Source organism: Piliocolobus tephrosceles, chromosome 5 (assembly GCF_002776525.5).
Source record: "Piliocolobus tephrosceles isolate RC106 chromosome 5, ASM277652v3, whole genome shotgun sequence".
In the NCBI taxonomy this organism is placed as follows: Eukaryota; Metazoa; Chordata; class Mammalia; order Primates; family Cercopithecidae; genus Piliocolobus; species Piliocolobus tephrosceles.
In genome coordinates this window covers 88,512,205-88,539,125 of record NC_045438.1, presented here as the reverse complement: position 1 = coordinate 88,539,125, position 26,921 = coordinate 88,512,205, and the positions used below count along the sequence as shown (strand labels likewise).

The 26,921-nt window shown below is 38.5% G+C and overlaps 1 protein-coding gene across 5 annotated transcripts in view; it reads left to right on the top strand.

The window, feature by feature from the left end:
- Positions 1 to 26,921, top strand: part of LOC111538039 (cytochrome b5 reductase 4) — a 100,224-nt gene that overhangs the window by 10,919 nt on the left and 62,384 nt on the right. For all 5 annotated transcript variants that reach the window (XM_023205208.2, XM_023205210.2, XM_023205207.2 and 2 more), the window contains exon 3: positions 23,986 to 24,086. In XM_023205208.2, coding sequence (XP_023060976.1) covers positions 23,986 to 24,086 — 101 coding nt within the window. The remainder of the gene's footprint in view (positions 1 to 23,985; positions 24,087 to 26,921) is intronic.

Sequence of the window (26,921 nt, the reverse complement as noted above, 5' to 3'; positions counted from 1 at the left end):
TATATTTTATTTATACTGTAGTAATGATAAAGAAAGCTTTATACTTTTTAGGTTAAATTCAGACCCACCAAAAATAGAGCTGATTTATCTAACCGTTTTTTTTTTCCCTAGGTTTCCTTGGCTCCCTGGTTCAATTCTGTTTTCAAAAACTGCAGTGTTATTTGTCCATAGCAGGGAAAGTTTTTCAAATTTGGAACTGTTGTTTTAATTTGTAATAGAACATATTAACCTAGTAATATACTATCTAAATAATAATGTATCATTATTACAGTTAGTTCAACCATTCTATAGTTTACTTTGTGTACTATCATCATTAGTTTCTTGACAGATTTTTGAACAACTCTCTTCAACTCTCTTCTTTCTTGTTTAGGTTAGATTAAAACCCATTGTATTTGTAACCTCAAACTCAGTACTCACAGTACTTTTAGACATGCAAAGACACGCACAGAGCAGTGAAAAAATCTTTGTCGCCCAACATGCAGGTTCCTAGCTGAGGTCAAAGAAGGCAATGCTCTGCCTTGAAAACAAATCAACAATGTTCTGCCTTGAAGAAAATCAAAATTATTTTAGTGGTACATTTCCCTTCATTCGTTGTTTGCTTTTGCTTTTTTTTTTTGGAGACGGAGTTTCACCCTTGTCACCCAGGCTGGAGTGCAGTGGCAACATCTCAGCTCAGCTCACTGCAACCTCCACCTCCTAGGTTCAAGCGATTCTCCTGCCTCAACCTTTCGAGTAGCTGGGATGATAGGTGCCTGCCACCATGCCCGGCTAATTTTTTGTACTTTTAGTAGAGATGGGGGTTTCACCATGTTGGCCAGGCTGGTCTGGAACTCCTGACCTCAGGTGATCCACAGCCTTGGCCTCCCAAAGTGCTGAGATTACAGGTGTGAGCCACCGCACCCAGCCCGTTCATTGATTTCTAACCTAACCCACAAATTTTTCAAGCTGCCTCTGACATCTAAGATTATTAGCTGTCTCTTACTTTTACCCTGTCTTTATCTCCTAAACTGTCATTCACTCTCTTCCTTCTCCTTTTTTTCACTTTTTCTCTCTCCGTACTTCTCTCCCATTCATTAAAAATCTAGTGGAGAGGAAAAACTGCTGATCTCAGGGCCTCGTCTAACCCTCAGGTGTTCTGTTTGGTTGACACAGTGCTTTACAAACTGCAGCCAACATTCTGAAATTTTCTTTGTGGGAAAGTTTTTCTTTTTTATTACAAATACAATTTTAAAAAGGATACGGGGCTATTTAAATTTTCTCTTTATTGTTGTGTCAGTTTTAGTCAGTTGTGTTTTTCAATGAATTTGTTAATTTCGTCTGTTATTGAATATATTGGCATATAGTTATTTGTAATATTCCCTTTTTATTTCTTTAATGTCTTAAATTCTATGATGTACCCTATATGTCCTTTTTCATTCCTGGTGTTGCTAATTTTTTCCCTCTTTTTTTCTTGATCGGTCTTACTAGAAGTTTATCAATTTTATTAACATTTTGAAGAAACTAATTTTGGTTTGTATTTTCTCTGTTGCTTCTTTTCTGTTTCATTGTTTGTTGTTTCATTACTTGTTGTTTTCTGCTTCATTACTTTGATTAGTGATGTAGCTACTTTAAGATTTTTTTTTTCTTCAGCATTTGCATTGTTAAATTTATAGAGATAATTTGCAGTAACTCTCATTACATTCCTGGTTATTGCCTGAATTACTTGATAGTGGCAATTTTTACCCCTATTTATGTTTTGGCTGTTGCCGTTATCTTTTTGCACATTCAAATGTATTACCCAGTCACATAATTCTCAAGTTTTAGATTAAAACCTCACATATAAATATTCTTTTTAGTAAGTGCTTTCTGTTTTCAAACACCCTAGCAGGGTTATTGATGTGTCAGTTATATGCTATGTGCTCAGTGTTAATTTTCACAACAGACCAGTGAGGTAGGTCCTCCATTTCACAGATTTAGGGGACTGAAGCTTAGAGAATCTGCATTTACCAAATAAGAAAACTGAAGCTGGTAGAATATATTAGTGAGGAGTCATAGATGTAACTGATAGAAAACTATCTTGGCTTAAGCTGAAGTAAAAATTTACGAAAAAGTTACAGGTGAGGATTGATGCAGGGGCTCAGACCAAGTCCCCAGGACCTGCTTTCACATTATCTTTTGATTTCCCTTCTGAGATCACTCTGTTTTAGGATTAACTCTAACTTCATAGCTGGAAGATGACCACAGAAACTCCAACCCTAGTTATTTTCTAGTTATGTTCTGTTTCTCTAATAACTGAGATAAAGGTCTTAGATTTGACTTTGATTGTCACAGTTTTGATCATGTTCCCATTGCTGGGACAGTAATTCTATTTAAGGGAAAGTGGTATGCTTACTTACTTAAACCTAGGTCACAAACTGCATCCTGTAGCCTAGTGTGGAACCAAACTGAAGCATATATGACAGGGAGTAGTTCCCTGAACAAAAAGTGATACTGTTGCTAGAAGGGATTGGATCCTAGGGGAAAACATTAATGTCTACCACAGAGAGTCTGGTAACTTGCCAAAGGCATAGCTGATGAGAATGGAGCCAGTGTTTCAACCTAGGCAACCTGATTCTAAGCTTTTACACTTAAACTATATACTGTGCTGCCTCCTGTTTTACTATATTCAGCTCTAAAGTTAATCATGGTTTAGCATTTGTGTGTGTTTCTCACTTTGAGTGACATAACATAAATTAATTAAGAAATTATCACAGGGTGTCTGTTACTTATAACTCTTCTCATGTTAATTAACATTGCTAGTTAAGAATCATATAGGATATCCTTCTTCTTCTTCTTCTTCTTTTTTCTTTTTTTAGACAGGGTCTCACTCTGTCACCCAGCCTGGAGTGCAGTAGCATGATCTCGGCTCACTGCAATCTCCACCTCCTGGGTTCAAGTGATTCTCCTGCCTCAGCCTCCCAAGTAGCTGGGATTACAGGCACCCATCACAACACTTGGCTAATTTTTTGTATTGTTAGTAGAGATGGGGTTTCACTGGCCAGGCTGGTCTTGAACTCTTGACCTCAAGTGATCCACCTACCTCAGCCTCCCAGAGTGCTGGGATTACAGGCGTGAGCCACCTTCTGAGACAGTTTTTATCTTTAGTAATTTGATGAAACATAGTTTTTGCTTTTTTTGTATGACTGTGTGTGGGTGTCGCTCATAAAATAGAGAGAAGACAGGTTTTAAGTTTCCTTTGTTGGTTCATTCATTTAATGAATATTTCCCAAGGGTCTGCTATGCGTTATGCATTATAACAGGTTCTGGAGGGTAAATTTAAAATAGAGATGGGCTGTGCTCTCATAGAATTTACAATCTGCTCGGGGAACAGAAAGTGTTAATCCAGTCTGTTAGGTGTTGTTAAGGAGAGGTGTGCTGTGCTGAGTGAAGATTGCAGAAGATTGAGCTGAGATTTGAAGGATACATGGAAGTTAACTAGGCAAGGAGAGGAATGGGAACATTATTCCAGGCTTCAGGAAAAAGCATGCAAAGGATGGGTGGTGTGTTTGTGTGTGATTTCTTTGTGATAAAAAAAATTATGTATACGTGAAGGTGTTTACAGTGAATATAAGGAACTTGAAGTTGTAGCCATATTCTGTCTTCTCTTTATCATCAGAAAGACACTTCTTTCAAAGACTTCCTTCCTGCCTGCCTGCCTCCCCTCCCCTCCCCTCCCCTCCACTCCCTTCCCCTCCCCTCGCCTACCTCTTACTGTTTTTGATACAGTGTCTCATTCTGTCATCCAGACTGAAGCTCAGTGGCATGATCATAGCTCACTGTAGCCTCAACCTCCTGGGCTCAAGTAATCCTCCCACCTCAGCCTCCCAAATAGCTGGGACTACAGGTGCACACCAACACGCCTGGCTACTTTTTAAAAAAAAAAAAATTATATTTTTTGTAGAACTGGACCTCACTGTGTGGCCCAGACTGGTCTTGATCTCCTGGCCTCAAGCAATCCTCCTGCCTTGGCCTCTCAAAGTGCTGGGAATGAGCCACTGTGCCAGGCCTCAAAGACCTCATTCTTTCTAAGACATTTTATTTTTTCCTAAGGCTAATCCCTTTATGTGTTCTTATCAGTCCTTTCCAGCCTTTTTTATGATGTTGGGCCATTGCTCATCCTTTATTGTCTGACATCTTCAATTTTTGCCTTTCATTCTTCCAACAGCTTCTTTCCTTCAGTCTCTTCATCTTTGAAAACCTGACTCTGACCCTCCGTGACTGCTTCTTCCCTGAGGCTTTCTTCCTCTGTACCTGGTATGGAGGACTTCTGTTAGAACATCTATTTCATTTTTTGGCCACTTTTTATATTTTTGTCTTTTTTTTTTTTTTTTAGATGGGATTTCACTCTGTCTCCAGGCTGGAGTGCAACTGCGCGATCTCGACTCACTGCAACCTCCGCCTCCTGGGTTCAAGCAATTTTCCTGCCTCAGCCTCCTGAGTAGCTGGGATTACAGGCATGCGCCACCACGCCCAGCTAATTTTTGTATTTCTAGTAGAGATGGGGTTTCACCATGTTAACCAGGCTGGTCTCAAACTCCTGATCTCATGATCTGCCCGCCTCAGCCTCCCAAAGTGCTGGGATTACAGGCGTGAGCCACTGTGACCGGCCGTCTTTATTCTTAAGTTTCAGGATACTAATGTATCACTTTTCTCCCTATATCACTTGCATCTGGCAGAGGGCATAGCTAACAGTTAGTGTTCAGTAAATGTTCTTTGAGGCATGTGTAGATTTTGATATGTGTAAGACTTTTTGTTTTTTAATTAAAAGAAAATTTTAATTTTTTTTTAGATATTGAGTCTCACTATGCTACCTAGGCTGGACTCAAACAGTCCTCCTGCATCAGCCTCCTGAGTAGCTGGGACTACAGGATGTGCAGGACTTTTAAACCACATTATGGTAGTGTTACAGGACCACTACAACTTACCCAAAGGTAGCCATTGGGTCAGGATTTCTGCACTATATTCCCTTCTGTGGTTACAGGAAAGGGGTCCTGATCCAGACCCCAAGAGAGGATCCTTGGATCTTGTGCAAGAAAGAATTCAGGATGAGTCCACAGTGCAAAGTAAAGCAAGTTTATTAAGAAAGTAAAGTAGTGAAAGTACAGCTACTCTATAGGACAGAGTAGGGAGCTCCTGAGAGTGAGAGGAGGAACGCATCCACCCTAGGTACAATGCTTGTATACATGTGGAGATGTGCTCTGCTACAAGGGTTTGTGATAAAGGATTAATTTTCTTAATTACTGCATTTTGCAAGAATCAATATCATTATCTTTGAAGCAGAATTAGGAATGCTTTTGTTCTCCAGGTATCAGGATATCTGGACACTCCCAAGTCTGGGTCTGTTTAGTGGGTACTATTAATTTGTTCTCTTAACCACAAACATCTAGAGGCTAAGAATGCCTGACTTTCTGGGAATTCGGCCCAGCAGGTCCCAGCCTCATTTTCCAAGCCCGCTCTCAAAATGGAGTCACTCTGGTTCGAATGCCTCTGACAGTAGGGATATTCTAATGGTATCACAAGATAGAACCCAGCTGAGAGACTTTCATTTTTCATGTTTCCATATTATTGGCTCCTGGAATTAGGGAACATACTAGTTCCTTAATAAGAAACTTTGTTATTTCTGGACAGTTCTCTGATATAGATTCATGGTCTATTAATTCAGATGTAAGCAACAGCCTGATAGGTTTCATATGGTTTCTCTCCTTTGTATAGTTTTGTATTTTCTTTTGTAGACTTTGCATACTGTGGGGATTGGGTAAATATTGAAGATTTCTTAAGAGTCATTTTTGTCATTTATTAAATACTTTTTAATTAAGCATTTTATTTTGAAAAAATTTCAGACTTACAAAAAAGTTGTAAGTGTGATGCAGTGAATTCCATAAATTCTTCAACTGCCTGGATTCATCCATTGTTGACATAGTTATCATTATATTTTAATGAAACCATTTTTTCTCCACTATTATTTTTTATACTTCTTTACCTTTTTTAGCAGTTGCTCTAAGAGTTTATGATATACATTTCTAATTTATCAGTCTACTTTCAAATAATAGACTGTTTCACATATAGTATAATAACCTTTTAATAATATACTTCCATTTCCCTTTTCTGTGCTTTATGCTGTTGTTGTTATTCATTTTACTTCTATATAAGCTCTAAATCTCACAGTATGTTACTGTTTTTGCTTTATACAGTTACTTATCTTTCAAAGAGATAAAATTTTAAAAAATTATCTTTTATATGTACCCACATTTTACCATTTTCTGTGCTTGTTATTCCTTTTTGTTGATCCAGATTTCTGCTGAAGAACTTCCTTTAACTTCTTTTTTTTTTTTTAAAAGACAGAGTCTCGCTCTGTTGCCAGGCTGGAGTGCAGTGGCACAATCTCGGCTCACTGCAACCATCGCCTCTCCGGCTCAAGCAATTCTCCTGCCTCAGCCTCCTGATAGCTGGGAGTACAGGCGTGTGCCGCCACGACCGGCTAATTTTTTGTATTTTTAGTAGAGGTGGGGTTTCATCATATTAGCCAGGATGATCTCGATCTCCTGACCTTGTGATCCGCCCGCCTTGGCCTCCCAAAGTGCTGGGATTACAGGTGTGAGCCACCGCGCCAAGCCCTTTTCACATTTTTTTATAGTGCAGATCTGTTGGCAATGAATTTCTTCACTTTTATTTTCTGAAATGTCTTTATTTTGCCTTCATTTTAAAGATATATTGTTATTGGGCATACATTTCTAGATTGATAGTGTTCTTTTTCCCATCAGTTTAAATATGTCACTCTATCTTCTAGTTTGCATAGATGAGAACTCTGCCATCATTCTTTTTTTCCTGTAGTATGTGTCTTAGTTCATTTTATGTTGCTATAAAGGAATGCCTGAGGCTGGGTAATTTATAAAGAAAAAAGGTTTATTTGGCTCATGATTCTTGATGGCTTGAAAGTTTAAAATTGGGCATCTGGGCCGGGCACAGTGGCTCATGCCTGTAATCCCAGCACTTTGGGAGGCCGAGGCGGGCGGATCACGAGGTCAGGAGATCGAGACCATCCTGGCTAACATGGTGAAACCCCATCTCTACTAAAAAAAAAAAAAAAAAAAAAAATACAAAAAATTAGCTGGGTGTGGTGGCAGGCGCCTGTAGTCCCAGCTACTTGGGAGGCTGAGGCAGGAGAATGGTGTGAACCCGGGAGGTGGAGCTTGCAGAGAGCAGAGATCATGCGCCACTGCACTCCAGCCTAGGCGGCAGAGCGAGACTCCGTCCCAAAAACAAATTGGGCATCTGCATCTGGTGAGGGTCTCACGGTGGAAGGTGAAAGGGAGCCAGTGTGTACAAAGATTACATGGGGAGAGAAGGGGAAGGGCAGGAGTGGGTGGGTGGGGGAGGATGTGCCAGGCTCCTTTTAGCAGTCAGCTTTCACAGGAACTAACGGAGTATGAACTCACTCCCCACAAAGGAGAGCATTAATGTGTTCAAGAGAGATCTACCGCCAGGAACCAAACCCCTCCCATTAGGCCTCACCTCCAACACTGGGGATCAAATTTCAATGTGAAGTTTGGAGGGGACAGATATCTAAATCACAGCAGCATGTAAGATTTCTTTTTTCTCTGACTGCCTTTAAGACTTTCTTTTAAGTTTTTAGGAGTTCGACTATGATATAGTTTTCCCAGTATTTTTCCTGCTTGGGGTTCTCCAATTTAAATTTGGGAAATTTTCAGCCATTATCTCTTCAAATATTTCTTTTGCATCTTCCTCTGGGATTTCAATTATGAACATGTTAACCTGTATTGTCCCAGGGTTCTTAGATGCATCATTATATTTTCTCACTCTTTCCTCTTTTGTTTATGTTTGAATACATTTTATCAATCTTTCTTTAAATTTTCAGAGTCTTTCCTCTATTTCCAGTCTGCCAGTAAGCCCATTAAAGAAATTCTTCATTCTAATACCATATCTTTCAATTTGGTATTTCCTTTAGATTTTGTTTTATGGTTCCCATCTCTCTGCTGGAAATTTCTCATCTGTTAGATGTCATCCACATTTTCCACTAGATTTAAAAAAATCAATCACAGGTATTTTGACATGCCTGTCTAATAGTTCCAACACATTCTGGTTGTGTTGCTGTTTTCTCTTTTGACAATGAGTTGTTTTATCTTTTAAAAAAGATGTGTTTTGTAATTTTTGATTGAATGTCACATATTACATATAGAGGAATAGTAGTATTTACACTCAGACATGTAGTACATTTTTTTTTTTTTCCTGGCATGTAGTTAGGTTAAGTCAATCTGGTAAGTAGTTGAGCTAGATTTGGAGTGTATTTTGCTGTTGTTACCATCAGTGTACCATAGACCTCAAATTCCTCCAGTAGTGGACCACTGCTACCTTGCTTTTAATTCAGGGCCTGCAATGTGAGAGGTTTTTTTCCCCATTGTTCTTGTTCTACTCTTAGCTGACACCTTACCCTATATATCGTTGTAGGATCTTTCTCCATTGCTCTTCCCCCTCTCCAAAAGGCAGATGCTGTTATTTATTACTTGATGTAAGAGTTGTAGTAGGGGCAGTAGGGGTTTTGCAGTTTTCCTGTTTCAGCCTCAGTCTTAGACAGGTTTTATGCATCTGAGCCCCAGGGGCTGAGCTTTCTCATTGCTTCTGTACTTCCCCAAGGGCAGATAACCCCTGCATCCTACTCAGTGCAGCATCTAGAATGCAGACAGGTTTCATACCTCTTCCCTTTGTGGCAGCTGGACTTTGCCTTGTATCAGGCAGGGAGGGCAGGGCAAGGGGTCTAGGATGTGAGCAGTTTCCCTGTCTCTTTTCCAGTGCAGGAGTATCACTGTTTTGTATTCATACCAAATCTGGGTATGAGTACATTTTCTGTTCTTTCCCAGGATTTTGCTAGGATTTGCCTAGTGTCAGTGCAGAATAAGGGAAAGTGTGTGTTTCTACTCTTTCCAGCAGCAGTTAGTCTTTGCCTCCTGTCAGTACAAGACCAGGGGTGGGAGGCTTTATTGCCCCTTCACATCAATAGATGGCTTTTGCCTCAAGATTGGATCTGTGGTGTGGGTGAAATTTTCCCTTTACACTGGCAGTAGCTCTTTAACACCTTGTACTCCTATAGGCCTTAAGTGTGGGTGGACTTTTCTTTGTACTCTTGCTACTACCCTCCAGTCTTGCTGCAGGTATTACACAGCTGTGCTACCAGTGGGCCTTTCTCAGATCTGCTTTGCCTGTAGTATTTCTCATGAGCATCTCAAGAGGTGAAAGATTATGAAAAAAGAGTTGGCAAGTGGGGACAGATTCCCCTTGTGTCTGAGGTTCTCAGGGATTCTAAATTGGCTCTAGTGCATATTTGGCCCTTAAAGTTTGTTAAAATTTCAGTTGTTTTATGGTGACGTCTCATTTTTCTGTGGTCTGCTGAAGCTGAAATGGTTCATGTGCTTCATCTCCTCAGAGGGGCGTGTCACCCTTTGGGATTTAGATCATCTGGCTGCCTTATGACCTCACCTCTCTGATGGGCTCAAAATTTTACGATTTTTAATGAATTGTCTGCCTTTTTGTTAAAAGTGAGAGCAGTGTTTTCTTGTGGCTTTCTACTTTTTTCCCACTTTATAAATTTTAATTTTTTATTTACACATAATTGTACATATTTATGGGCTACCATTATGTCATCTTAGTGCATGTGTACATTGTGTAATGATCAGATCAGGGTATTTAGCTATTGATCACCTCAAGTATTTATCATTTTTTGTGATGGGAACATACAATCTACTTCTTAAGTTTATTTTATTTTATTTATTTATTTATTTTTTTGAGATGGAGTCTTGCTCTGTCGCCCAGGCTGGAGTACAGTGGCACAATCTCGGGTCACTGCAAGCTCCACTTCCCAGGTTCACGCCATTCTCCCGCCTCAGCCTCCCGAGTAGCTGGGACTACAGGTGCCTGCCACCACGCCCGGCTAATTTTTTTGTATTTTTAGTAGAGACGGAGTTTCACCGTGTTAGCCAGGATGGTCTGGATCTCCTGACCTCGTGATCCGCCCTCCTTGGCCTTTCAAGGTGCTGGGATTATAGGCGTGAGCCACCGCGCCCAGCCAAGTTTATTTTATCTTAATGAATCTTTGCAGCTGACTTGTTTTGGAAAATAGGAAATAGCCAAGAGCAGAAGGACTCATTGGCTTTAATTTTTTTTCCATCCAAGTGACTAATAGCAAAGGTAGTTAAGTGCTGCTAACTGTCACTGTTAAACCTAAGGCATAGACAGTCAGGAAAATGAACCCATGGAGTTGAAAAGACATGGAGGAAGGCAGGGAAACTGATCTGTTTTTTAAGATAATACTTGTGTAATATTGATGTAAGTTGTAAATCTGATATAATTATCGTAAATGTGGCTATTGCTAATGACTTCTAGTCTGCCTGGGAGAAGTTTATACGTTTTTTTCAGAACATTTGAGTGTAACTGATTGCTTAGATTGCTGATTAATTTTTTATGCTTTTACTGGTCAATTTCCTTTCAGTTAAATGTCAGGGCTCTTTTTCATAGTGCTAATAATGTCACATAAGATGATCTTTGATAATTACGCCTAGTCTTCTGAAGTGCTTAGAGACCTTTATCACATTCTATTTATTAAGGAGGTAGCTATTTAAAAATATTTTTCCTCCTGCGTTGGCATCAATGTTGGACCGGTCTACTCTCACTAAGGAGACTCCTACAGTTATCTGCAAGTAAGTGTCCTGGGAGCTGTTTAGGAATGGGTGGTAGTGGTAGGAGGTGGATCATAATGTTATGACATGTAGACTTTTTGCTTCTTGTTTTTAGTTTATTCCCCTTCCTCACTTCAAGTATGTCTGTTTCCCTGAGTGTAATGTCTCTCTGGTTTATCTTCTCCAGAGAGCACACCTACACTTCTCACAGGGTTGGGTAGGAGGGTTGTTGCTTGGTTATATGGGATATGCCAGAGAGGATTTGGGGATTATATTACCTTTTTTTCTTTCTTGCTTGCTTGCTTTTTTTCTTTAGAAACAGGGTCTTGCTCTGTTACCCAGGCTGGAGTGCGGTGGTACAGTACTAGCTCACTGTAGCCTCAAACTCCTGAGCTCAAGTGATCTTCCCGCCTCAGCCTCCTGAGTAGCTGGGACTACAGGTGCATGCCACCATGCCTGGCCAATTTTTAAATTTTTTATAGAGATAGTGTCTTGCTTTGTTGCCCAGGATGGTCTCGAATTTGTGTCCTCAAGGAGTCCGCCACTCCTTAGTCTCCCTGAGTGCTGGGATTACCAGGCGTGAGCCATAACACCCAGTCTCATACTGCTTCTTATATTGAATTTGATACCTTCCTACACTATGACTTTCAGAACTACTTGGAATCTCTAATTCCTGTACCTTTTGGGGTTCTGTTAACAAATCAGTTTTTGTAGGAGTTCCTCTCCACCTTATACATAAGCTTTATTTTCATCTTTCTTCATTCTTCTAAGTATGTTATTACTCATCCATTTGGTTTTCAGGCTTCCAGAACTTAGTTGCTATCATCTCTTCTGATTTCTGTAGCTCTGTGATTTTACATTTTTTTATCATTTACAGTCATTTTAGAAAGTTTTCAGGCGTGTGGGAAACAAATTAACGCTTTTAATTCAGAAGCCCTAAATTCTCTATTGTCCTAACAGCTTTTAAACCTTTCTAGTTACCATTCTTGAGTATACTGAGACCACATTTACTTTAAATTATTATAAAATCAATTTATCTTTCATTAATTTATTTTCCATTTTGTCTTCATTGAAGTTGGCAAGTTTTATTGCCAAGTATTCTAAAATAATATGTAGAGTTTCAGTGGTTATAGTTGATTATCTCCTATTAGACCAAGACTCCAGGAAATGCCAACTATAAACTCAGACAAAATATTTTAAAATCCTCTCTAAAGATACTGGTGCATAACCAAAAGCAGACAGAAACTAGAGGTAACAGTCACCTATATATAGAAGAAGGGATGTCACCGTGTGAGTTTCCCATTTTTTATGGCATTGAACTTGAGGTTATGTGTGTGTTGGTGCTGTGAAGGTGAAAACTCAGGTGGAGACTCAAAGTCTTCCTGGCTTGAATAACTAGATGTCAGAAGTTGGGGCATCTGCAGTAACTGGAAAATGAGGGAGAAAATCCAGAAAAAGATTCAGAGAAGGGTATAAACTGTATAAATCTTGTATATGGGACAGACTCTAAGCTACCTGAAGGCTAAAAACATTGAACAGAGGCTTCATTTTTCACCCCAGCAAAGGGTAAGCAGTTTGGAGTTGTGTCCAGTCAAGTTAATTGCCTACTAAAACAGTCAATAATCTTTGCAGGAATATTACAGAATCCAAAGTTTCTACAACATATTTATAGGGTCAGACTATAATCCAAAGTTACCAGATGTACTCAAGAGAAAAGGCAGTTATTGGAGTCTGACTCTGAGATGATCCAGATGTTGAACTTAGTTTGCAAGTATTTTAAAGCACTATTTATAACTGTACTAAGTAAGTTAAAGAATATATGATATAGGCCCAGTGCGGTGGCTAATGCCTATAATCCCAGCACTATGGGAGCCTGAGACGGGCAGATCATGAGGTCAGGATATAGAGACCATCCTGGCTAACATGGTAAAACCCCGTCTCTACTAAAAATACAAAAAATTATCAGGGCATGGTGGCCCACACCTGTAGTCCCAGCTATTCGGGAGGATGCGGCAGGATAATCACTTGAGCCTGGGAGGCGGAAGTTACAGTGAGCCGAGATCGCGCCACTGCACTCCAGGCTGGGCAACAGAGTGATACTCCATCTCAAAAAACAAACAAACAAAAGAATATATGGATATAATGAATAAAAAATAGAAACTCTCAGAAGAATAGAAACTAAAAAATAGAAATCTAGAATTGAAAAACATATGAAGTAACATATTTGTTGAATGATCTTAATAGCAGATTGGAGGTAACATAGAAAAGACTTAATGAACTTACAGATAGATGAATAGAAATGTCGATCTGAAGAACAGACAGGAAAATTATCAGAAATAAAATGAACAGGGACTAAGGGGCCTATCAGACAAAATAAAAATGTTTAATAAATGTGTCATTGGAATTCTAGAAGGAGAGGAATTAAAAAATGGGGCAGAAAAATATTTGAAGAAATAATGGCCATGTATTTTACAAATTTAGTGAGAGACATAAATTGTAAATTCAGAGGCTTAGCAAATCTAAACATAATCAACACAAAGAAAATAACATCTAGGCACATCCTATTTAAAAGTACTAAAAGCTCACAAATAAGGAGAAAATCTTGAAAGCTGCCAGAGAAAACTCAGTAGGAAATACTAAAAACGACTGCTGAAGAAAAAGTAACAGCATCAACCCTGAATTCTATACCCGTACAGAGACAGAATTCTTTAAGGATAAAGATGAAGTAAAGACTTTTTCAGATAAACCAAAACTGGAAATTTATTACCTGTAGACCTACAATATAAGAGATGCTAAAAGAAGTTCATCAGGTTGAAAGGTAGTGATACCAGATAGAAGTTCAGATATTTAGGAGGTGGTAAATGTGTGAGTAAGAGAAAATACTACTTTTTGTCCTCTTCATTTTATAAAAATACATGTATAAAAATACATGACTATAAAAGTTATAACATTGTATTGTGGAGTTAAAGGATAGGAGTTAGCAGTAAATGGTTCTTACATTACATGGGAAGGCATACAATATTAACTCTTAAGTAAGCAGGTAGAAGTTGAGGATATATACTACAGTTCCTAGAACAAGCACTTAAAAAGTAATTTAAAGAGGAAGGCCAAAAAGCCAATCGATTAAATGAAATTCTGAAAAAAGTTTGGTTAACCCAAAAGAAGGCAGGGAAAGAGAAACCAAGACCTATGACAGAAAACTTGGGGCTGGGAGGGAGATTAGTAAAATCTCCCTCATTAATAATTAAGTGTAAATGAATCAAGTGATAGTTTAAATGATAGTTTATAATTAAATATAATGTAATTATAATGATTATTGATAATTATCTTAATTATAGATAAGACAGAGATTATCTCTTTGTGTGCACCCATGTGTAGATGTATTATCAAGACCTGATTACATGATGTCTATAAGAGATATACTTTAAAAACACAAATAGGCTAAAGTAAATGTTTGGGAAAAAGTATGCTATCCAGCTAGTAAGTTTTATTATTGGTTGGACTATATTAATATCTGATAAAAAGGATTATGAGGCAAAGAATCTTACCAGAGATAAAGACATTTTAAAATGATAAAAAGGGTCATTTAATTAGGAAAACTGTTTATGCCTGTGATAGCAAAGATTGAAAAGGAATGAAGCTAACATTGATAGAATTGAGGGGTAGAATTAAAATCCTCAACCACAGTTGCATATTTTAACACCTTTTCTCAGCAGTTGACAGGAAGTAATTGACAGGAAGTAATTATAGTAATGTGCAATTTCTTTACTGAACACAAGATGGCAAAGTAGTCACAGTAGTTGTAACAATCGACCTGTGCATTTGAATACAGTGAAATATGCCATAATTTTATCATGTGAACACATCTTTTCCCCTCATTTATTTTATAGACAGGAAATGAACAGTGGTGAATAATTGCAAGAATGCTACAGTATACTGGCATAATATTTGGTACATACATGATAGACATTAAATGAATTTTTGTTGAATGAATATAATGGGCTTTTGGAGTTAAATATTTGTTTGAATTTCAAAACCCAAAATTATTTTTTAATCTTATTACAGAAATACTACTTTTACTTACAGCAGTGGTTCTCAAACTTTTTGGTCTTAAATGTCTTTACTCTTTTAAAAATTGTTGAAGACTCCAAAGGGCTATTGTTTATGGCATATCTATTGATATTTATCTTTCAAAAATTAAGAAATGTAAAGAATTTTTTAAAATAATTTTACAAATAGTGAGCCCACTATGTTATAAATAGTACCTATGTTTATGAAAAACAGAAAAGCAGCATTGTTTTACATTTTGGCAAATAATCTTTAATGTGTGGCTTTATAGATGACGACTGTATTCTCATGGCATGTTCGATATTCTATCTTATTTGTCATGTAGTATCTTGAAAATGCTACACTTGTGAAAGAATGAGAATAGAAAAAGACAAATAATATCTTAGTATTACTATGAAGAATTTTTGACCTTGAGCCACCAAAAAGGTCTTAAACTCCCTCAGGAGTCCCTAGATCATATTTTGAGACTCTCTGACTTACAGAAGTAAACAAAGAAGAAATGAAAAAGTATTAATTAGTGGATGTGTGTGGCCTGAACCATAGTGATACAGTTCACTCCTTATTGGTGAGCTGTTATGGTTCACATGTATGGTTACCTAACCTGAAAATTTGTGGGAACTTCATCTAGAAGATAGATTAGTAGTTATAAAATGTTGCTTTAGTCTTACATTGTGCTGCCTTTAACCAAACCCTATCATGTAGAGCTGGGTGTGAGATTAAGTTGGAGCATGCTGTAATCCAGTTCTGAATTCGGTCTTCTGAGCTATTTGTGATGTGGTGATTCAGGTTCTATAGATGGCTTTTCTTCTCTGTGGAGAGTTGGAATAGTGACTAAAAAAGAGCTCTCTGAATTTGGAGGCTCTGTCTGTTGCTGGTAAGAATGGGAAACAGGCCGGGCGCGGTGGCTCAAGCCTGTAATCCCAGCACTTTGGGAGGCCGAGACGGGTGGATCACGAGGTCAGGAGATCGAGATCATCCTGGCTAACACGGTGAAACCCCGTCTCTACTAAAAATACAAAAAACTAGCCGGGTGAGTTGGCGGGCGCCTGTAGTCCCAGCTACTCGGGAGGCTGAGGCTGGAGAATGGCGTAAACCCGGGAGGTGGAGCTTGCAGTGAGCTGAGATCCGGCCACTGCACTCCAGCCCAGGCAAAAGAGCGAGACTCTGCCTCAAAAAAAAAAAAAAAAAAAAGAATGGGAAACAGTCTGGCAGTGCCTGAAAAGGTTAAATATAGAATACTCTGTGACCCACCAAATTTACTTTTAGTTATATATACTCAAGAGAAACGAAAATATATGTCCACACAAAAGCTTGTACATGAACATTAATAGCAACATTCTTCATGATCGCCAAAAACTGTGCCTTAGTTCATTTTCTGCTGCTTATAACAGAATACCTGAAACTGGGTAATTTATAAAGACAAGGAATTTATTTCTTACAGTTACAGAGGCTGAGAAGTCCAGGGTCAACAGGCCACATCTTGTGAGAGCCTTCTTGCTGGTGGGGACTCCCTGCAGAATCCTGATGCAGTATAGGGTATCCTGTGGTAAGGGGGCTGAGCATGCAAGCTCAGGTCTCTCTTCCTCTTTCATAAAGCCACCAGTCCTACTCCCATGAACCCACTAATCCATTAATTCATGAATCTGCCCTCATGACCCAATGACTTAAAGGCCCTGCCATTCAGTACTGCCACATTGGGGATTAAATTTCCACATAAACTTTAGAGGGGACAAATATTTAAACAATAGCAAAGTGGAACCAGCCCAAATGCTCATCCACTGATAAATAGATAAATAAAATGTGGTATATCCATAGAAGAAATACTGTCCATCCAGAAAAAGAAAAAATACTGATACATGCAACATTGTGGTTGAACCTTGAAGGCACTATGCTAATTGAAAGAAGTTAGTCACAAAGGCCACATATTGTGTAATCCCATTTATATGAAATTTCCAGAATATGCAAATCTATAGAGACAGAAGGTAGACTAGTAGTTACCTAGGGTTAGGGAGGATGAGAGTAATGCCACCTGAGGAATGTTTCTGTGTACTGTTAAATTGTAGTATCTGTTATGTGATTAGTGTTCCCTTTATAAGGACTCATAATTCTTCACAATATCAAGAGTTACTCCCTTTTAAAGAACTAATGACCTAACGAGTCTTCTTTGTCTGTTTTATTTTTAATAATTTTTAAAATTAGATAATGAGACCACTGTTACTAGTGTCTCTGTTGGCCTTGGCTGTTAGGAAGTTCAGGACTATATTAAATGCTCACAGTAACACTGTTAGTGAGGTTAGACAATTGGTATCCTTTCTTTTCTAATACACATTTTGTTGTGGGTTTTTAAAGTTTTTACACACACACTTTCACGTTTAAGTATTTTATTGTAGGATGCCCACAGTCTTTATCAGAGGCAATTGGAGTTAAGAACAAATAAATATAAAATGCCCAAATGAAAAACTATAGGCAGTGTTTTTCAAGAGAGAAGGAATTCTTTCTGTATAAAAAGGCAGTATTCATTTCTAGGTATAAAAATGATAGGCTTGAACTGAGCTTTTAAAAAAAGTGGTGAGCTACTAGGCACTGGATCTGTTCAAGCAGATGCTGCATGATGCTCTGTCTGTAAGATACTATAGAGATAAAGCCTGTACTGGATGAGGCTGAAAATTGCCTTAAAGTTCTAGTCTTTAAGACTATCATTCTGTGATTTTGAAGTATACATTTCTGACATTACAGAGTACTAAATGGTAATTTTAAAATGGGTAATTTTTATTCAGATAACTTGTTTGAGAGCTCAGAATTCCAGATATAACACAAAAGAGGTAATTTAGTATGAAAAAAATGTTAAGAACAGGTACTACCAATACATTGCCTAGGGAAACTCAGTGTAATTGTTGTTCTGAATATGTGTTTTAAATTGTGCTGCGTCTCTGCTATGATGAATTAGCTATACAGCGTACCCCTAATATTGCTAGGGGGTTTAAAAATGATTTGTTTAAACATTGGAGTATACCTTCCTAATACAACCATTGTATTTTACTTTTAATAAGTGGCTCTTCTGAACAGTTCTCAGTCAGTCCTTTTTTCTGTCTGTTCTTGGTTAGAGTTTAAAAAACAAAACACATACAAAAAAAGTTTCAGCATAAAAAAAGGGATGGGTGGGTGGGTGAATGGATGGATGGATGGATGGATGGATGGATGGATGGATGGATGGATGGATAGATAGATAGGTAGTCTCCCTGAATCCCCCCCTTTGCCAGTGAAGATCACCCATGTCAGTGATCTAAAAATACCAGTTGGATTGTGACCAGGAGTCCTTAGTTACAGTCCAGTTTTGCACCGTGGGAGATTGGTGTTTCATGAATCTGTTTAAACCCGTTTTTGCTCTTAATGTTATTATTAGGATAGGTTTTGCAGAACTCACTAAGAACCTAGTATCAATTTGAGATTATGTCTGTTGGCCCATAATTATTATTAATTTATATTTAATGAGTAATTGGATGCTCAGATCTGCCACACCAGAGCAATTAGAGATGTGGGAATAAATTAAAATTGTGTCATTGGGAAATTTTAGATGGTTTCAAAATTAGTTTCTAAAAACCAGGTGGAACTCATAGAAGGCTAGAACCTTGCACATGAGAGATTTGATTTCTAAAAGCCATGTATGGTACAAATAGAGTACAGGCATACCTTCTTTTGTTGTCCTTCACTTTATTGTACCTTGCAGGTAATGGATTTTTTTTTACAAATTGAAGATTTGTGGCAACTCTGTGTCTAACAAGTTTTTGGCACCATTTTCCCAAGAGCCTGTGCTCACTTCATGTCTCTGTGTCACACTTTGATAGTTCTTGCAAACTTTTTCATTATTATTGTATCTCTTATGATGGTCTGTGATCAGTGATCTTGATGTTACTATTGTAATAGTTTTGGAGTGCCACAAACTGAGCCCATATGAGATGGTAAACTGAATGGACAAATGTATATGTTCTCATTTCTTCCCCGACTGACAATTTCTGTCTCTCCCTCTCCTTGGGCCACTCCATTCCCTGAGACCCAACAATATTGAAATTAGGACAATTAATATCCCTACATTGGCCTCTGAGTGTTCAAGTGAAGGAAGTGTTGTATATCTCTCACTTCAAATAAAAAACGAGGAATGATTAAGTTTAATGAGAAAGGCATGTTGAAAGCTGAAAAAGGCTGAAAGCTACGCCACTAGTGCCACACAGTTAGCTGAGCTGCGAATGCAAAGGAAAAGTTATTGAAGGAAATTAAAAGTGCTATCCCAGTAAGCATATGAATGATACAAGAAAGCAAAACAGCCTTGTTGGTGATATGGAGAAAGCTTTAGTGATGTGGATAGGTTAAACCAGCCACAACTCTCTTAAGCCAAAACCTGATTTAGAGCAGAATGCTAACTGTCTTCAATTCTAGGAAGGCTGAGAGAGGTGAGGAAACTGTGGAAGAAAAGTTAGAAGCTAGCAAAGGTTGGTTCATGAGGTTTAAGGAAATAAGCCACCTTCATAACATAAAAGTGCAATGTGAAGCATCGAGTGCTGTTATAGAAGCTGCTGCAAGTTATCCAGAAGATCTAGCTAAGATCAGTGATGTCGGTGAATACACGAAACAACACATGTTCCATGTAGATTAAATAGCCTTCTATTGGCTGAAGATGCCACGTAGGAATTTCACAGCTAGAGAGGGGATACCTGGCTTCAAAGCTGCAAAGGACAGTCTGACTCTCTGTTAAGGCCTAATGCAGCTGGTGACTTGGAGTCAGTGTCCATTTACCATTCCAAGAATCCTAGGGCCCTAAAGAATTATGCTAAGTCTACCCTGCCTGTGCTCTATAAATGGGACAACAAAGCTTGGATGACAGTACATGAGTGTTTATAGCATGGTTTACTGAATATTTTAAGCTCAGTGTTGAGACCTACTGCTCATTAAAAAAGATTCTTTTCAAATTATTACTCATTGACAATGCAACTGGTCACCCAAGAGGTCTGATAGCAGTGTACATCATGCCTTCTCTATTAAGTTGTTCTTGCATTGCTGTAAATAAATACCTGAGACTAGGGATATATAAAGAAAAAAAGTTTAATTGGCTCATGGTTCTGCAAGCTATACAGGAAACAGTGCTGGCATCGGCTTCTTGGAGAGGTCTTAGAGAACTTTAACTCATGACAGGAGGCAAAGCAGGAGCAGGCACATCACATAGCAAAAGCAGAAGCAAGAAAAAGAAAGAGGAGGGGTGGAGGTGCCACACACTTTTAAATGACCAGATTTGTGAGAACTATCATGAAGACAGCACCAAGCTATGAGATATCTGCCCGCATGATCCAGACACCTTCCACCGGGCCCTACCTCCAGCATTGAGGATTACGATTCAACATGAAATTTGGGCTGGGACAGATATACAAACTGTATTACCTTCTAACATGGCATCCATCCTGCAGCCCATCAATCAAGGAGTCATCTTGATTTTCAAGTTTTTTTATTTAAGAAACACATTTTATAAGGCTATGACTGCCATAGATAGTGATTCCTCTGATGGATCTGGGAAAAGTAGATTGAAAATCTTCTGGAAAAGATTCACCATTCTGGGCCATTAAGAACATTTGTGATTTATGAGGGGAGGTCGAGGTATCAACATTAATAGGAGTTTGGAGGAAGGTGATTCCAACCCTCATGGGTAACTTTGAAGGGTTCCTCCTTCAGTGGAGGAAGTCACTGTAGATGTGACAGCAGCTAGAGAACTAGAATTAGAAGTGGAGCCCAAAGATGTGACTGAAATTGCTGTGTGATAAAACTTGAATGGTTGAAGAGTAGCTTCTTAGGGATGAGCAAAGATTGTGGTTCTTGAGATGGAATCTACTCCTGGTGGAAGATACTGTGAACATTGTTGAAATGACAACTGAGGATTTAGAATATTACATGCTCTTAGCTGGTAAAACAACAGCAGGGTTTGAGAGGATTGACGTCAGTTTTGGAAGCAGTTCTACTGTGAGTAAAATGCTATCAGACAACACTGCATGCTACAGATAAATCTCTCATGAAAGGTCGAGTCAGTTGAATGGCCAGCTTTACTGCTGACTTATTTTAAGAAATTGCCACAACCACCTCAGCCTTAAGTACCCAACATGTTGATCAGTCAGCAGCCATCAACATCAAGGCAAGACCCTTCACCAGCAAACTGTTTAACTCACTTAAGGCTCAGACGATGTTAGCATTTTTATCACAGCATATTTAATAAAGGTTTGTACATTAGTGTCTTAGACATAATGTTATTACACACTTAATAGACAACAATATAGCATAAACATCTGTTATTTATTTTAGAGACAGGGCCTCACTGTTTTTCTGGCTGGAGTGTAGTGGCATGATCATGGCTAACTGCAGCCTCACACTTCTGTGTTCAAGCTATCCGCCTACCTCAGCCTCCTGAGTAGCAGGGGTACTACAGGCACATTCCACCATGCCTGGATAATTTTTTTTTTTTTTTTTGTAGAGACAGGATCTCACTAGTTAGCCCAGACTGGTCTTGAACTCCTAGCATCAAGCAATCCTCCTGCCTTGACCTCCCAAACTACTGGGATTACAGGCATAAGCCACCATGCCTGGCCTAAACAACTTTCATATGCGCTGGGAAACCAAAACATGAGTGTAGCTTGCTTTATTTGCTTTACTGCAGTGCTCTGGAACCAAACCTGCAATATCTCTGAGGTACAACTATATAATAAAGCATGAAGAAAAAGCATAAAGTTTGTTTTTTTGTGTGTTTGTGTTTCTCTGCCACATGTAGGGGTCTAAGTTTTTAGTTGTTCGGAAATACTTCTGAAAAGGAAAAAAGGGAGATAAGAAGGAAGGAGAGAAAGAGCAAAGAAGAGGCTCTGAATCAGAAGAAGTGCACCTGTTCTGTTTTGGGGCTAGGTTTAAGTTTCATAATTAGCAAATTACTAACACAGCTGAGTGCTTTTTGATCTAATGCATCTTGGACTGAGACACTATTTAACAGTGTTAATTCCTTGTAGTAAGGGATAGACATTCCTAGCTTTTTTCATCTGGAAAGGATGGGATGCTCTTCACGTCCACAGAGTGATCCTAGCCCCTATCAGAAAGAAAGACAAGACTGTGACAGTATAAGGGTCAATGTAAAGGGCTAGCAGGTTAGCAGAGAACATGTATGGAATGTTTTAGGCTTTATGTGCTCATCATGGATAGCTGTTTAAGCTGCCGGAAAAGCTGGTTGCTGAAACTCATGAAATTCCGTCACAAATGATAATGGGTTGTAGATTTCTTCTTCTTGAGAAACTGTAGCAACTCCAGTCAGGAACTGATTGTAGAGAAAGCTTGGAACTCTTGCTTGGGGGGCATCCTCTGTCTTAAAAAGCCTATTGGGAATAATTCAGATCCTAATCATTACCACTCACACTTTTGGTCTCTGGATTTTGGAGCATTAAACAATGGGAAAAAATTCTTCTAAATCTTATGAGACTCTAGGCATATGGGGAAGGAAAAAAGAGGGAGCTTAACTAGTTTTGTTCAGACTTATTTGGAATGCTGCTGAAAGAAATTCTGTGGATTTACTTCCTTTTGTGCTTACCTCTAAGAGATTTTATAGAGAAATCTGGACTGATTGGTTATTTTCTAAAATATCGCTGGTCAAAAAACTGCAGTACTTTTCTTGGGTCTGAAATCCAACCTCTTCTTTTCTTTCAAGATTGTTATATAGGATGAATATTTAAAGTTATCTGAGGTTATTTAAATTCATGAAAGTCATCATATAAAGAGGAAATAGTCCTGGATATTTTTTAAAAAACCAGTTGTTCTTACTGCACTTTTGTGATGTCTTTAGGGATAGATTTGTCTAGTATCTATCTAGTTTTCAAGAATGAAAAAGCAACTTCCTTGGGAGAGCTATGCATTGAGATATTTTGTATTTGTTGTTCCCTATTCCTCTTTCTTAAAACATAAAAATAAATAACAGTTGAATAGATGAAAGAAATACTTGGAGAAGACAAAAAGATTAAAATCTGAATAATAATCTTTGAGAAGAGTTGGGCTTCCTTTTCACAGAGCTTGCCTAAGTGGTCACCATTCTTAACCTTTGCTGAGATGATCAGAAATGTGGATTAGAACTTGATTCTTTTTTCATCAGATTCTTCTACCAGGGCAATAGTGGAAATGTTATGACTGTGTAGTAGTCACTTTCTCTCTCTCTCTCTCTCTCTCTCTCTCTCTCTCTGCATGTGTGTGTGTGTACTTTCAAAGATTGTATACACAGTATTTCATTTCTTTGTGTTGGGAGGCAATTTTCTTTTGCATTTCTGCACATCTTGTGAGCAGAGGCACTGTCTTTTTGGACAATCTTTTAAAGGATATTTCCATTGTGAACAACCTTGAATGTTACTGTCTCCCTCTAGAACAAAGCACAGATTTGCTTACTCTTCTGTATAGTAAATATCTCCCTCAGGAACAAGGGCAGGCATGCTTGTAAAAGATTCAGGTTTCCTGAGCTCAAGAGTTCCTCTCCTGTAATGCAGCACATTGAGTGTGCAGGTATTACCTGGCCCTCTTCAGGTAGCACTCTTGGGAATTCGGGTTCAGTGAACTGACACAAATACTTATATTCTGACTACTGCTCTTGATGTGGGTGCTAAACTCTTCTTTGTCTCTGACCTAGGAGTCTCTTGTTATCTGCTAGGACCCATGAAAGTGGCAGGTTGCCAGGTGCGGTGGCTCAAGCCTGTAATCCCAGCACTTTGGGAGGCTGAGACGGGTGGATCACGAGGTCAGGAGTTCGAGACCATCCTGGCTAACACGATGAAACCCCGTCTCTACTAAAAATACAAAAAAGTAGCCAGGCGAGGTGGCGGGCGCCTGTAGTCCCAGCTACTCAGGAGGCTGAGGCAGGAGAATGGCGTAAACCCGGGAGGCGGAGCTTGCAGTGAGCTGAGATCCAGCCACTGCACTCCAGCCTGAGCGACAGAGCGAGACCCCGTCTCAAAAAAAAAAAAAGAAAGTGGCAGGTTAAGTTGTTTGCTTGCAAATATGATGAAATCTCAGATCCTTTACAGTTAATTCTTGATACTTTGAAATAACATTCATTAAATGGAATGTACTTGGAAAGATGCATTGAAACTTTTATTTATAAGTTTTACAATTTTTGAGAAGTTCATTTAGGATATTTTTTCTGCTTGCTTTGATACAGGTTTCGTTTATAATGTCAGCCCTTATATGGAGTATCATCCTGGTGGAGAAGATGAACTAATGAGAGCAGCAGGATCAGATGGTACTGAACTTTTTGATCAGGTAAAAAGTAACCAAAGTATTCCAGTGGAAGAGTACTCTTAGATTTATCAGTGTGACTTTGTAGAAAGAAAGAAAATAGTTGCACAAAATCCAGATGTATTGGCTTGAATTTTGAAGTGTGGGAAGATGCTCACAAGTAGCGGCTGTTCATTTAATTTGCCCTTTGAGTTGTTAAAATTTTGGAGATATTTCAAATCTGTGTCTAGGGGTCTTAAGTGTTTGCTGCCACCTTTGTTGGTAAGTGTTTATTCAGTCTTGATTAGTTTTGATAATGATTGGCTTATGGGAGGTAGTGACAATTGGAAGAAGGAACATTGGGATTTGCTGCTAACTTGCTGAATCACTTTAAACAAGTAACTTAGCTTCTTTTCTCTTAGTCCTTTGTCACCTAGGGATTGCTGTATATTCAGCCTACTGCTCTATAGTGCATTTGCATGTCATGTAGAAAGTTAGCTGAGGATGATTAATGAATAGAAACTTATTTTTCCTAGCATGATGGCAGAGATTCTGAATAGGTTATCTCAAAAGATATTTAAATTAGTCACTTTTCCCGTTATATTTACTATAAACTAGCATTAGCTCTTAAACTATTTATAAGTTATACAGAATGTTGATGACTATCAGTTTGCTGAACTGTTATTCTGAGACAATAGTCTTTAGAAAGATGGAAATTTGCCTGTCTCATATATGCTTTATTTTATATTTTAATGATGATTAACTATGTTGTAATGTTGGATTTTTATCATTCAAGATAAGATGAATCAGGTTGGGTTATATTATAGCTGTTTTTTTGATAAAATATAATTTAATTTCTGTTCTTCCTATTTTCTCATCCATTTTAGGATTTGGTTTTTGACCATGTTGCCAGAAATAGAATTTGTTTTATATAGTTGACCTTTGAACAATACAGGGATTAGGGGTGCCAACACCCTCACTCTCCCACGCAGTAGAAAATTCATGTATAAGTTTTGACTTCCCAAAAACTTAACTACTAACAACCTACTATTGACCAGAAGCTCTACTTACAACATAGTCAATTAACATATATATGTATTTTATATGCCTTATATACTATATTCTTACAATAAAGTGAGCTAGAGAAAAGAAAATGCTATTAAGAAAATCATAAGGAAGAGAAAATACATTTACTATTCCTTAAGTAGAAGTGGATCATTATAAAGGTCTTCATCCTCATTTTCATCTTGAGTAGGCTGAGGAGGAGGAGGAGAAATAGGGAGGGTTGGTCTTTCTGTCGAGGTGTCGAAGGTAGAAGAAAACCCGTATATAAATGGACTCGGTTGCAGTTCAAACCTGTGTTGTTCAAGGGCCCATTGTGTTTGAGAGCACTTAGGTGCATTTGCTTAAATGGCAGAATCTCATTTGCTGTTAACGTTCTTCCTGGGTTGGAGAAGAGTCATGTTTACATATTGGTCATAACAGCATTCTCTTTGGAAGGTTTTTATTGGTGTTTTAAAGCAAGTTCCCATTGTCATTTGGTATTTGCTTTCTGTCTGTCTGCCTGCCTGCTGTCTATCTGTATATCTATGAGACAGTCTCGCTCTCTCCCCCAGGCTGGAGTGCAGTGGCATGATCTCGGATCACTGCAACCTGCGCCTCCCAGGTTCAAGCAGTTCTCGTGTCTCAGCCTCCCGAGTAGCTGAGATTACAGGAGTGTGCCACCACGCCTGACTAATTTTTGTATTTTTAGTAGAGAAGGGGTTTCGCCATGTTGACCAGGCTGGTCTTGAACTCTTGGCCTCAAGTACTCTGCCTGCCTCAGCTGCCCAAAGTGCTGGGATTATAGGTGTGAGCCACCGTGCCTGGCCTGGTTTTTGTTATCTAGCAATGCAAGCCAAATAGAAAGGTTTAGGAACATTTGCCTAAAAACTTATCTGCTATACTTTTCCCTTGAATCTGCCTTGTAACCTCCTAATGTTGAATGTACTGTGCCACAAGAAGAATTTCCAATAAAGTCTAGTCTTATTTCTGTTCCTGAGTGTTATGAGGTTATGTAGACCTTATTTAAGGAAAGCTAGTTTTGGAGACTTCACAGGAAGTACTATATTGTTAAGTTTTCTAGTATTTAAAGCAATATTTACTAGATTGCTAGATTCAAAACAATTAGATTGCATTGTTCTTGGCTTTGATAAGACCAGTGATGTTTAATTATTTATGACTTACTCACCACAGAAGTAGACTAGCAATTGTAGTGACGCTTGCATTTTTCAATATGAGAATTTACTTGTGTCAGTATTTTAGCTGCACAAATATTAAGTAATTTCCTTATTGTCCTATTTCTGTTTTTATCCCACTACTGACCTCTTATCTTGCATTTCCAAATACCTGATAGGCAATTTGATGCCCTGTACTTCAACTCCTTATGCCCTCAAATAATATCAAGTCATTTTCTTTCTTCTTTTTCCTTGTGTTTCTGTTTCTTGTAATAGGGACTTGAAGCCCCTGAGAAATCTTTTTCATCTCTCCTTGTGCCCCAGTATCCAAACACTGGCCAAATCCTATGATCTGTCTTTAAACATTACACCTTTTTTTCCCTTCCCACTGCCTTATTTCATTACTATTTTAATACTGTCTTGATATCTTTACCTTCAGTACCGATTTAGGTAACATGACAGTTAGATTAGATTTCTTTTTTTTTAATTTTTTTTATTATACTTTAAGTTCTAGGGTACATGTGCATAGCGTGCAGGTTTGTTACATATGTATACTTGTGCCATGTTGGTGTGCTGCACCCATCAACTCGTCAGCACCCATCAATTCATCATTTATATCAGGTATAACTCCCAATGCAATCCCTCCCCCCCCCCCCCCCCCCCC